The sequence below is a fragment of the Callithrix jacchus genome, chromosome 6 (genome assembly GCF_049354715.1).
Source record: "Callithrix jacchus isolate 240 chromosome 6, calJac240_pri, whole genome shotgun sequence".
NCBI classification, from domain to species: domain Eukaryota; kingdom Metazoa; phylum Chordata; class Mammalia; order Primates; family Cebidae; genus Callithrix; species Callithrix jacchus.
In genome coordinates, this window is record NC_133507.1 from 26262329 (window position 1) to 26275769 (window position 13441).

At 44.3% G+C, this 13441-nt stretch overlaps 1 protein-coding gene and 1 pseudogene across 2 annotated transcripts in view; one reads left to right on the forward strand and one right to left on the reverse strand.

Annotated features, from left to right (window-relative positions):
- The window catches only part of LOC118154498 (palmitoyltransferase ZDHHC18-like), a 51763-nt pseudogene extending 49127 nt beyond the window's left edge, over positions 1-2636 (reverse strand). Inside the window, exon 1 of the transcript XR_013518775.1 lies at positions 1511-2636. The product of XR_013518775.1 is annotated as a palmitoyltransferase ZDHHC18-like (transcript). The remainder of the gene's footprint in view (positions 1-1510) is intronic.
- TMC3 (transmembrane channel like 3) overlaps positions 1-13441 on the forward strand; it is a 47532-nt gene that overhangs the window by 2756 nt on the left and 31335 nt on the right. Inside the window, exons 3-4 of the mRNA XM_017973323.5 lie at positions 6452-6527; positions 10642-10723. Coding sequence (XP_017828812.3) covers positions 6452-6527; positions 10642-10723 — 158 coding nt within the window. The remainder of the gene's footprint in view (positions 1-6451; positions 6528-10641; positions 10724-13441) is intronic.

The following is a 13441-nucleotide window of genomic DNA, read 5'->3' on the forward strand; positions in this document are numbered from 1 at the left end:
AACCTTCACTTGCCTCCTGGCTCACCCTGTACCTTCCTTCCTTTTCTCTGATTGGAGGTCCACACTTGGCAGAAACACCTTGTCTTCCAGCCTCTGGCACTGAGTCCCATACTCAGAGCTCAGAGGAGGGGATGTGGCTTGTAGAATGGCAGCCGCTCCCGAGAGCCATCACCCTACCCACCACACCCAGGCTCAGCCAGTCTGGGCAGGTCCCAGCTGGAAGCCTCACCTGAGGGCTGGGGGGCAGGGCTGGGGGTAGAATGGCAGAGTCCCCAGACACTGGCCATCTGAAGTTCATAGAGGAAGGAAAGATAGGAGGCTGGGCTGAGCCCCAGTGGGAGCCCAGGGTTCTCTCATGTGCCCCCATCCTCCCAGCTCAAGCTGCTTCTGACACTCAAAGAGGATAGGGCAGGGGGCAGCCCAGGGAGTGTGGGAGCCAGCCACATTCATATAGGGCACACACGAACACACACACATGCACACACACTCTCACTCATTCCAGCCAGAAGGTCTCTTGGAATAAACTTATTAAAACCAACTAGCCTTCTGATAACCCTTCACGTGGCACTACACAGACAGTAATGTGGCTGACTTTTTCTTCTTCCATTTAAAAAAGACTATGTAGAAAAGAGGTCTACAAAATTGTGCAAAATACCCAGCATTAATAAACCCGTTTCAAGTATTGCCAGCATGAGCATAACCCAGCCATCCCCCGACCTGGCTTGGGCGAGAGGTTGGGGGGTAGGCTGGGATCCCTTGAAGAGCTCTTCGAGGGCAGGGGAAGGATCAGGCTCCCACTTCCATGGTGCTGACCAGGAACTGCACAGGAGCTGAGGCTGAGGGTGCCTGGCTGGCCCATTCACCTTCATCTGATACAGACTGCCCCCACCCTCCACCAACCCTGTCTTCTCTACTGGAACCCCAGCTCTATCCTATTGGCCAACTCCATAAAAAAAGGAGGGGGGAACCCCAGAATCACCAAAAACTCCCACAGAAGAAAGAACAAGTATCATCACCAAGAGAATGGAGGAGCCCACAGACCAAGCAACTCAGGGAGGCATCCTCTCCACAGCCCACTGTCCGGAGATGACCACTCATCAGTCCCACCTCACCCTGAGGACCCTGGCCAAGCAAGGCCCAAGCAGTTCTCCCACCTGGGAAGCCTCATGCTCAGTTCACAGCCACACTACACAGGGCTCGCCTGGCACAGGCAAGGACTTGGTGTGGTTCCCTGGGTGGCCTCCAGAGGTTTTGGCCTCTTTTGGCACTGATCAGCTTGGGGGCCTAGGGCCCAAGGCTGTGGGAACCTGGGTTTGGGGAGCAGAGGGCACGGCTATGGAACAGTTCGGGGAAAGCCAGGCGGGATGGGAAATAAATAGGAAAAGACTTGAGTCTTTGGCAGTTCTGCTTCCCTTGCACGGAACAGGGAGGGTCCGGGCAGCTGAGTGCGGAGGGGCAGACAGGCCAGCAGGTGGCAGGTACTGAGCTGCGGTCAGGGGTTACCTCCTACCATGCTGGCGTCAGGCTTGGTTCTGCAGGCTGGCTCATCGCTTCTGCTGGGTGAGGGCAACACGGTGTCGGACTGCACAAATCCCCTCGGGTCAATCAGGCTGGGAGGTACGGGGCCACAGAGCACAGCGCAGCAGTTGGTGTTAATACTTTTATGGCTGCAGGGGTTGACCGAGGCCTCACCGCCCCTCTTGCTGGACCACGAGCCTTTGATATTTTCATTAGTAGTCAGGTTGGAGGCAACGAGGTACATGTGAAACCCTGAGAGGCCCAGAATGGACCAGATGGAGAAGAAGCAGATCACCAATTCCGGCCCGCTTGCTGGTGTCTCCTTCAGAGTGGAGAGGAAGTTGCTTCCCTGAGAGCGCAACGTCAGACCACGCAGGCAAAGATGAAGGCCGTCAGGAATGAGAGGGAGACAATAAACTCGTAGAAGAAGCGATAGTTGTCTCCCCACACAGGTGCCTACCCAGGGGCAGTGATGGTCAAATCGTTCCACAGTTGTCGCAAACACTGCAGTGTGAGGTCCGCGGTGGCCCGAACATGTTGCAGGTGAAGCAGTACTTCAGCTTCACCATCTGCCAGTTGATCATCACCTCCCGGGTCCGAGGGGGCGGCCGGTTTGTCGAACTGCCTGTGTTGTGGATCTGTTTCTCTAGGGCGGCTGCTTCATAGACAGTGGCCCGGGGCAGGATCCCAGGGTCGGTGAAGCTCGTCTGCAGCAGGCAGCTCATGACGAAGAAGAAGAGGATGGCAGCGATGATGGGGAGGGCAAGGGTCAGCTTTCGGGCCAGGTAGGGACAGTCGAAGACGAAGAAGAGGCCGGTGGTGGTGAGGATGAGCAGCAGCGTGAGCGCGAAGACGCCGCCGTGGCCAGCCAGCATGAGGCGGCCGCCGCAGTAGAAGCGGTTGCGGCCCCGGAACACCTCCCACTCGCGCCGCGGGGGGCGGCCGAGGCTCCCGCTGCCGCTACCGCTCCAGCGCCGCTGGGCGGGGGCGGCGGGCGGCGCGGGCCCGGGGCCGGGGGTCGGGGGCGCGGCGGGGCCGGGGCGGGGCGCCCCCGGGGAGGCAGGCTGCGGGGCGGCCCCGGGGCTCATCTGCTGGTACTCGCAGTCCTTCATGCGGCAGGCCGCTCCGGGACCTGGCCGAGCAGCGGAGCGGGTCCTAGTATTTTTAACATCCATTCAAGTTGGTACTTTTGCACATTCAAGTTTGAGATCCACTGATAGCAGTCTGTTGAAGGATTAAATGGGATGAACTCTGTGAGTGCTTAGCATTGTATCTGGTATATAACACTCACTCACTAAGAGTAACGAACAGTGATTCTGATGCCTGGGGTCACAGCAAAGGGAGTTAGCAGAGTAGCCTTCATGGCCTGTTCTATTGAGCTACTGTGACCTGTGCTGTAAACCTTCCTGGCAAAGCAGACACTATGCCTGATGATCAGGCACCTGCTGTGTGGACAGAACCACTGTCTTACCTTGATCTTCATTTTCCTTTTCTAGATGCCAAGCAGACATCTCTTTACCCCCATATCTACCATGTTATTAGGCTTGCATTTCTTTGCCACCAAATCATTTCTTCCTTAGATCTGCTTTCCAGGTGATGTTCTTCCAGTCTGACCAGGCTGCTCTTCAGGTGACTGTGAAAGACAGCTAAAGTCACCCATAGTTTTGATCCTGAGAAGGTTCCAATTAATTCTCCTTCATGGGCCTTTCCTGTCTGTTACTGGCTGCTGCCATTTCCATTTCTTTGAGTAGGATGGCATTATGTCCATTTTTCAGACAAGAAGGCTGATACTCAGAGATGTTAAGCGACTAACCCAACTATCTGGTTTCTGAGTGCTAGAATTAAGCTTTAATCTAGGATTTCTGATTCCAAGTCCAGTGTTCTCTTGTTCAAATTCACAGGAATTTGACCAAATTTGAACAAATTTGGTCCTATTCACAGGAATTTGATCAAAGTAATCGCTCGAGCAATTACTCTTTAAAAAGACATGGGTTCTATTAGAATTTTGCTAAATCATTCAGAAATGATGATAATGAATTGTTATCTGAATAATAGGAGGGTACGTCTCTTGAACTTTGAGGGCAGAGCAAATGGTAACTTTTCTGTCAAGGCACTTCAGAAACCTTGTGGTAGAAGGCCATGTTGCTCGGTCGGCAGGACACATCCAGGGCCCCAAGATGGCTGACACCAGCCATGTGTTCAGCCAGCAGTCAGGCTCTCTGAGTGCAGCTGGCCTTCTGAGCACCTCTGTCTGTCATCCCCTTGCCACACGTACCTCCTCTCCACACCTTGAGAAACTACTGGAGCAACACTTCCCTCAGTGGACTTGCTGAGGCTCATCACAGTGCCTCTGTGGAAGGTGCAAAAAGCACCGAACCCTGACTGCTTGGGAATCAAGGGAGCCTAGCAGGAGGCAGACGAAAGCAGATTGAGCTAACCCCGAGTGTGGAGCAAGAGCCACCTGTCTAAGAGAATGTAGATCATGCTTGTTTCCCCTGTAGGGAAGCAGCCGGTCGGCACCTAAGAAATCAGCATAGGTCTATGACTGGGCCTTGGTTAAGGCCACCCCTCCCTGCTACTTCCATACCTGATCACCCCTCTGTCAGATCTTGTCACATCCACTCTCTCAGTCACTGTCTTTAAAGGTCTCTGTCATCCCTACTAGGTAGTGAACTCTTCCAGGGCAGAGACTGTTTTTTTTTTTTTTGAGACGGAGTTTCACTCTTGTTACCCAGGCTGGAGTGCAGTGGCGCGATCTCAGCTCACCGCAACCTCTGCCTCCCGGGTTCAGGCAATTCTCCTGCCTCAGCCCCCTGAGTAGCTGGAATTACAGGCACGCGCCACCATGCCCAGCTAATTTTTTGTATTTTTAGTAGAGACGAGGTTTCACCATGTTGACCAGGATGGTCTCAATCTCTTGACCTTGTTATCCACCTGCCTTGGCCTCCCAAAGTGCTGGGATTACAGGCTTGAGCCACCGTGCCTGGCCTGACTCTGGTTTTTAATTGTTGTTTGTTTGAAACAGGGTGTCACTGTCACCCAGGCTGGAATAAAGTGGCTGGATCACAGCTCACCACAGCCTCAAACTCCTGTGCTCAAGTGATCTTCCCACCATGGTCTCCCAAGTAGCCTGGAGTACAGGCATGTGCCACCACGCCCAGCTATTTTTTGTATTTTTGTAGAGATGGGGTCTCACTGTGTTGCCCAGGATGGTCTTGACTCCTGGGCTCAAGTAATCCTCCCACCTCAGTCTCCCAAACTGCTGAGATTACAGGTGTGACCCACCACACCTGGCTGAGACTCTGTTTTAGGCAACTCTGTATTCCACTATGCTTGACCCAAAACAGGTGTGCATCAAATGTTTAAATGCTTTCAGAAAAAAATAAATGAGTATATAAAATGAATTGTTACTTGACTTCAATAGGCTTTTACCTCTTTTTTTTTTTTTTTTTGAGATGGAGTCTTGCTCTGTTGCCCAGGCTGGAGTGCAATGGCGAGATCTTGGCTCACTGCAACCTCTGCCTCCCGGGTTCAAGTGATTCTCCTGCCTCAGCCTCCCAAGTAGCTGGAATTACAGATGCCCACCACCACACCCAGCTAATTTTCTGTATTTTTAGTAGAGATGGGATTTCACCATGTTGGTTAGGCTGGTCTCAAACTCCTGACCTCAGGTGATCCACCTGCCTTGGCCTCCCAAAGTGCTGAGATTACATGTGTGAGCCACCGTGCCCAGCTGGATTTTGCTTTTTAGATACTTGCAACAGGCAGCTCTATTAAGATGGCCCCAACATGGTAGTCATGCTATGGGGTAGGACATTGACCTTCCTCCCGACCTACATTTTGGTTCTGACCAGAACAAAGTCAGTGCATTGGCTGGGCTGTGAAGATGGAGAGGTTGAAATGGTAGAGAGAGATCCCAAACCAAGAACTCTGGTTAGGTAGTGTTTTGGAGAGATCATCCTGTCCGTGGATAAAGGAGTTGGCTTGCACCTTGTGTTTTCCAAAGAAGGACACAGGCCAGTGGGTGTTATTGGGGGTTGCTATGATGTACAGACCAGAGCATCCTCCCTGGTCTGTACAGGGAGGTTTAAGTAACCCTGTCAAACTAGCAAAATGGCTAATTCAGAAGAACTAAGTTCTTCAACACTGAACATAATCAAGCAGAGGGCGTCCAACCATCAGACAATGAGCATCTCTACATGGGGTGGTGCATGATTAGGTTACCTTGAAGGTGACATTCCTCTCTCTAGGACCCTTTGACTTCAGTCTGTCCATGGTACTATCATTTATTTTCTAATCCTGTTGTTTATTTAAGGTGTGAATTTAACTGTCTATCCCAGTGGATTTAGTCCGTTTGCAGGACTGAACATTTAGGCAGAGAGATCAGGTTAATTCGATACAGTGATCAATTAGTGTGTTAGAAGTTTATTTGGGCTGAATCAGATTGTACATGGCTATGTAGATATGACTTTCTGGCTCTGATTAACCAGACACCAATCTTTTCTCGAGGCAGATTCTCTGAAGTCAGGTCTGATTTTCACTTTTAAACAATTGACTGGAAGAGGAAAATTGCTAAGTGGAGAGGCCAAGATGAAGTGCCTGCCACCAGGATTTCCAAAGCTCAGACTTCCCAGCCAAGCACCAGGCTCAGGGAAGGCCTTTAAGAAACTCAGTTGTAGCTAATTTTGGTAAAAATTCATCATCTTGGATTAACGCATTCATTTAAACATTCAAGAAAAAAATTGTAAGGAGTTTTCTGATTACACGAAACTAGACCATGAAGTATTTGTATAACTCCATCCTTTCACGGCATCTAGTTTGGTATCACCTTCCAGGACAAGATGGCAACCTATGCCTGTTGCATTTTTACACGTTTTGCAAAAATTGTAAGTCTCATAAAATTGTGCTCACCATCATGTTTTTCTTCTCTTAGACGAGCGAAGGAGATTGTGCTGAAGTTCGAAGGGAGGCTGACCAGGACCCGAGGCTACCAAGCAGCAGGTGCAGAGGTAAAGAACACACATGTGAGCACCGCCACCCCTTCCTGTTGTCTCCAGAACCAGGAGGTTGTGTCGGCCATTGCACCTGTCGTCATACATAGGTTGCAAGCACCAGTCGATAATACAGCTGTAGATCAGGATGATAGAGCTGAAAACTATGAGTTTCCCAAGTCTTGAATTTTAGTCCTAGATGCCTTCCCCTCCCAATTGTGTGAAACTGGGTAAGCCTAACTGATCAGGGGAAAGTATGTCTTCCCTGGCAAAAGTGATCTAGCCTCTCTCCTGAGTCCATCCCACCGTATTTGTAGGTTTGATCCACTGCGTCTTAGTCCCAGCTGTATTTCTTAGAATGAGAAAGTTGCAGGCATATGACAGTGCTTATTTTATAACACTCTATTAAGGTTTTTGTTTGTTATTTTCCCCATTCAGTTACTGAAAGAAAAAGGATACATCAGAATTATAAACAAATAAAAATTATCTGTTTATAAAGTCATTTCATAAGTTTGTAGACAACAAAGAAAAATAATAACTCCTTCTACACCCTCTACTCCCCAATATAATATCGTTTTAGAAATTTCACAAGTCATTGCATACGTATATTATTTTCACACCATAGTAATTGTAGTGTACACGCATGGTTGTCTTGCTTCTTTTTTCATATAACATCATTATACAATTTTTTCCATGTTGCTATATAGTTTTCATATTTAATGGTTTTCAATGACTGTGTGGCATTCCATCAGACAAATGTATACTAATTTAATTAGTCATTTGGCTGCTGGTGGATATTTAATTGCTTTTAATTTTTCATTATCAACAGCCTTACGAAGAACATTTTTGCACATATAGATTTTTCTATCTTTTAGAATTTCTTTCTTAGCCAGAATTGCAATCACTGTAGAAAAGACTGTGGTCCATTTTTTTGGCTTTTGGATAAATATTTAAAGATTATTTCCTAAAAGCCTTGATTATTTATGTTGCCATTATTGGTCACATAATATATTTTGTGTTTGTTATCTTGAGAGATAATAACTGACGTATATACTCTTAGATTCTCTGAAACAAAAGTATTCTTAATACAGTTTAAATTGGAAACCACACTGCCACGTGTGTACCTATGCAACAATCTTACATGTTCTTGACATGTACCCCAAAACCTGAGATGCAATAAAAACAATTAAAAAATAAAAATACAGTTTAAATTAAAGCTGGTCCTAAATTTTACATGCCTGAAAAATTGTAAAATATCAAAGAATCCCTAAGGACACATCTTGGCATTCTTAGTTCTTACTCTTCATGAAATCTTAAAATTCTAGTCTGTTTTTATGACCAAAACACACATGAGTCTTCATTCCCTCATGCTATAATGGAGTTTATAAAATAAATTATCTTTTTATAGACATATGAACTACCAAAGTCTTTTGTTTTCTCTAAATAAGATGAAATGCTATAGGAAATAAAGTATTTAACTTGAATTCAAATGACCTATAATATATATAAATAACAATGAAAAGTTGTTGGAACTTTTAGCAATAGTAAACTCCATATAAATTAAAGGTATAACTTGATAATGAATTATTAGAAGCAGAGTTTTTAGATTGAGGAAGGTAATTCCAAGTTCTGTCTCGCTCCTCTCTCCTCCAGCCTCTTCTGTAAAATGTTCAGTTTGTGCTGACTTCTCTCCCTTTCTAGATAGCCACTCTTCCCATTGCCTTCTCATTCAAGTCTCAGCTCAAGTATGACCTCCCCAGCTAGACCTTCCCTGACCTTGTGTAAAGGGCCTTCTACCCTAGTCCTAAGAGACTGTGTCCCATTGTGGCCTGGACTTGGTTGTGGCTGCCTTGCCTCTACCTGAACACAAACTCCACACCAGGTAACACTTTGCATGTCTTGTTCACTATCTGCATTCACAGGAAAACAGAGCCTAGGTGCTTAATACATGCTATGAACGTAATACATACATTCATGAACTGTCATACATATTGTTAGATCTGTCTGATACATATGCATATATGTATAATGATATATGCATATATCACATATCTAACAACATGTATGATAGTCGATGTTGACATGTTGATAGGTCAGCACAATCTAGGTGCTTAATACATACTATGAATATACTTTTCATGAACTATCATACATATTGTTAGATTTCTTCCGGGTGGACATGTAAGTCTTTCCAAAGAAAGAACTTATTCTTAGTTACCAAAGCTCAATAACCCAAACCCACAATTAGGATCTATTTCTTCCAAATTTAGTTTTTCTGTTTGAATTTTCCTTTCTCTTAAAGTTTGAATTATCACTGTTTCAAGGTTTTTGCCATGGAGATTTGGTATAAATCATCAGAGAAGCATGAAATTTTTTTTCCCCACGGCTTACTGAATATGTCATCAACAAATTACCTTTTCCAACACATTGTCCTCTAAGAAGTTCCTTTAGGCCAAATTGCATAGAGTCTCATTCCCAGAGCAAGCATCTGGGCCATTCAATCCAGCGTTCCCTAACCTGAGTTCAGGGGCCCTGGCTCCTCAAGCACCAGTGGCAGGGTTGTGGGGGAGACTTTTTGCCCCCACCTACAAAGGCTGCTCTGCCTTAGCCTGTTGCATGTATGAAAATTCCCACACAATTTTAAATTTAAAGAGCACTCTGAATGCCACTACTTGAATCTTACTTCTTATACAGATGGAGAAATGGAATCCCAAGGAAAGAAAATAACTTCTCCAGGGATACATAGTTAAGATAGATGTGAAACTAGAGCTAGAACTCAGGTCTCTGGCTTTCTGCCCCATGCTTCTTAGACTTCAGGGGTTTAAAATGGGCCAGAGACTCAAATGCTTTCCAGCACCAAACCCTTGCCAAAGGATGACAGAGCACCCCTTCCTCCGGATGCTGGGGTATAAAAGATCAGAAAGCCTCCACCTCCCTCTCTATGCTTTAGGAGACAAGCCAGGTGAACAAAATTAAGGTAATGTAAGGTAGGATATGATAAACATTATGAAAGAGACCAAAATACATTGCTAGGGGAGTTTATAAATAGGACAATTTCTTTGCTGGCTACAGAGAATCTGTGTTCATGGGAGTGGCTGTATTTGAGTTGGCTCTCAAATCATGAACAGAAGATGAACAATTCCAACTTCTGATAAAATTCAGATTTTCATTTACAAGCAGCCATTCTAGCCTTAGCAGACACATCCAGAATGACATTATAATACCTGCCTGTACTGAGACCGTGTGCGGTCTTATAGTTCAGAATGTCATAATTACATTTGCAATCTCTCTTTCTGCAATGATAGCATTTGCTTCCAGCACAGACCCAGATGGTTTGTGTGTTAAAATGCACAACCTGCCAACTTTGTTGGAAGCAGAACTAGTGCCAGGGCATGTCTTACTTGATTCCCCTTTGAGAAATGTTTTTTAAACTTTTGGCAGTTGCATCTTAAAAACAAGACAAATTTTGAGACCTTATCCCTGGCAGCTCTATCCAGGAAAGAGGCTGGGAAGGGAGCTCTGTAGCAGGAGGTGAGTCCCACAATAGAGTGGGACTCATTTTCAGGGTAAGCTCTAGACTCTTGGTTCTTAAACAGGGATGCACTTGGTAATCCCCTGGGGAAGTTTGTTGGGCATGTGGATTCGCTGGCTGCTTGCTCAGAATCCCCATAGGTTTATGGCAGGATCAAGTGGATTTATTTAGATGTCCGTCCTTGAGTAATTTCTACTGTGTCTTGTGGTTTTAAGATGCAATTGCCAAAAGTTAAAAACAAAAAATTATTTCTCAAAGATCAAGAGATACCCTGTATCAGGAATGGGACGAGTAATGCAAGCTGCAGCCCTACAGAATATGCCCCTCACACAGACACTATGGCTCAGACGCATTTCTATTCTACAGGGCTGCAGCTTGCATTACTCATCCAAAGCAGGTGTCCATTCACCTGGTCAGGAGCACAGAGAAGACAAGGGGGCTACTTTGGTTCTAGTGCAGCTTAAAGGCCTGTGAAGCCATAAGCCAAATTAAAGGTACCAAAAGGAGTGTCTTGTATATGCCGTTTTTGGTGCCTAGTACTGCACAGCCATTGCCATCTTCAAGAATGTGACATCTGTAACCCTGACCCCTCTTGTCTAGCTCTGGAGGAAATTTGCTCGTCTCACCTGCAACTTTGTGGTCACCTTCATTCCCTGGGAAATGAGGATAAAGAAAATCGAGAGTAAGTATTTACACTTAGAGAGTGGGGCAGGAATGCAGTGCTAGTGGCCAATCACAGCCTAAGGAGAGTCTGCTGTGTTCTGGTCCTTGTGCTGTGCAGCCGAGGGTTCGCATAGCATAGCTCGCATAGCAGGCTCCACGTGGGACAACAGATACGGAAGGCAAGATACCTGTCCCCACTGCCTGCCAGGATGGAAAGGCTCAATGTGGGCCTTTCCACATTCTGCTGTGGCTCTGCTGTTCTCTCCCAGTTCATTCCTTGAGTCAGATATACTGCAAACCCCAAAAGGATCAAGTGAAAACCTATGAACACAAATACAAATTTGGGAATTCCAAAACACAAATACAAAAATCTGGATTTTTATAGAGATGATTGTGCCCATTTACAAAACATATGCCAAAAAATAAATAAATCATGTCTATGATCACAGTGACACACACAATACCTGAAATTGACTTAACAATAAGTCCAAAATAAAGGAAACTGTAAAATTATATCACAGGATATAAAAGTCTTGTGAAAACACACATGAAGACTTAATATTTGGAAGATGTTAATTTTCCCAAAATTGATTTACAAGTTCGATGCAATTAAATAAAAATCTTAATGTATTGTTTCCAAGTATTTAACAAAATGATCATAAAACTCATATGGAAGAAAAATAGAGACTAATAAAAAAATTTCAAGGAAGCATGCAAATGAAGTTGCATGGCCAAGATATTAAAATATATCATAAAGCTACAACAATTGAAGCAGTAAAACACAGTGTGGGAATTGACTGGCAAATCAAAGGAATAAGCAAAAAATTCAGTAACAGATAGGAATACACATAGACCTTTAGCATACAATAATTATTGAAGTCAGTCTAAATTACTGCATAAATATTGCTGGAACAATTGATTCAATTGTTTTAAAGAGTAAGTTTAATTCCTTCACTTAAAATTCCATTACATATTTGAATAGACAATAAGAAACCATAAAGCGACTAAACAAAATATAGGTGGTATGATTGCAGAATGGAGACATATCTAATCATAAAAGTGAAGGAGGAAAAAGTACTGTTATATTTAATTACTTAAAAAAAGAAAATTTACATACATAAAAAATAAAGCTAAAAGTTAGATGAAAAATTGGGGAAAACATGTTGAATATTTAAATGAATGAAGCAATTTGACATGTTAACAGAAATGTAAATTAGGACAGTGTTTCTTTTTAAAAAAAGTTTTCATATGTACCAAAAGTCTTCAGAATGTTATCGCTTCAATTGTTGTAGCTTTATTATTTTTTTTTTTTGGTAATATGCTTCCATTTCCTAAAAAACAGAGAAAACCATAATAAACTAAACAAACAAGGCTGTAGTAGCTGCCATTAGTGCTGTACCCAGGTTGCCTTTCCTTGACTGATCTACCCTTTCCTCAGCTACTGAATACAGACTGCTTGTCACTCAGCAGCTCCCCTTCAAAGAATTGCCCAAGGACTACCTCCTATCACCCCAATCCCCTTAGAACTTACAGGCAGTGGCTACTGACAGGGGGGCATTCAAGTCTGATACCTTGCCCCAAGTGGCACCAACTCAGTGGTACAATTCATGCTGTGGAGCTCCTGGTGGTGTAGACTCAGCTAGACTGCAGCTAAGATGATGCCCATCCCCGGCTCTGTCCCTTAACCTTCCCTGACTCCTTCACAGCTTCTCTACAGAGTGCTTCCTTGACAAATCACCTGTTCCCACATCCCTTTCTCAAGCTCTGCTTCTAGGAAATCTTGCCTTAGACAGAAATTATTTATGATAGAACTATCCACCCATTTTTTATAGAGTAGAAAATGTTATATTATTTATTATAAAACAGGTGGAAATATCCTAAATGTCAAGTTGTGGGGAATAGTTTAAATATGTTATGAAAAATTCACTTGATGGAACAAAAATATATTTTATAGAAGAGTATTTTTGGCAAGAGAAAATGTTTGTAATATATTGGCAATTGAAGATGTATGCTGGAGAGAAATGCCAATCTTACACAAAAACATATTTGCATAAAACATTATTTGTGAAGGGTTACACTGAAAGTCTAATAGAAACTAATTCTAATCATCATTTTAATTTAGCGATCTCAGAAGAGGTAATATTTCTTGTCCTTGTGATGTTTTGTGTTTTGCTATGCATTATGACAAACATAAACTAGATTCGAAATAAAAATGTAAGAATTTTTTTTAAGTACAACGTAAAACCACCTACTCCATGGCTGGGCTCGGTGGCTCACGCCTGTATTCCCAGCACTTTGGGAGGCCGAGGCGGGTGGATCATGAGGTCAAGAGATCGAGACCATCCTGGTCAACATGGTGAAACCCGTCTCTACTAAAAATACAAAAAAAGTAGCTGGGCATGGTGGCGCTTGCCTGTAATCCCAGCTATTCAGGAGGCTGAGGCAGGAGGATTGCCTGAACCCAGGAGGCGGAGGTTGCGGTGAGCCGAGATGGCGCCACTGCATTGCACTCCAGCCTGGGTAACAAGAGCGAAACTGCCTCAAAAAAAAAAAAAAAAAAAAGAAGATGCTGTTACTTGTTAACATACTTGAAATACTGAAATTTGATTAGACCATTTCAGATGAATATGTCACTGGGGAAGGGACTAACAACTAGCATTTTAGACAAATTAGAGATTTTACCTGCCTGTAGAACGGACAGATATTCAGGGGCATCTTGATCTATCTAAGTGAACAC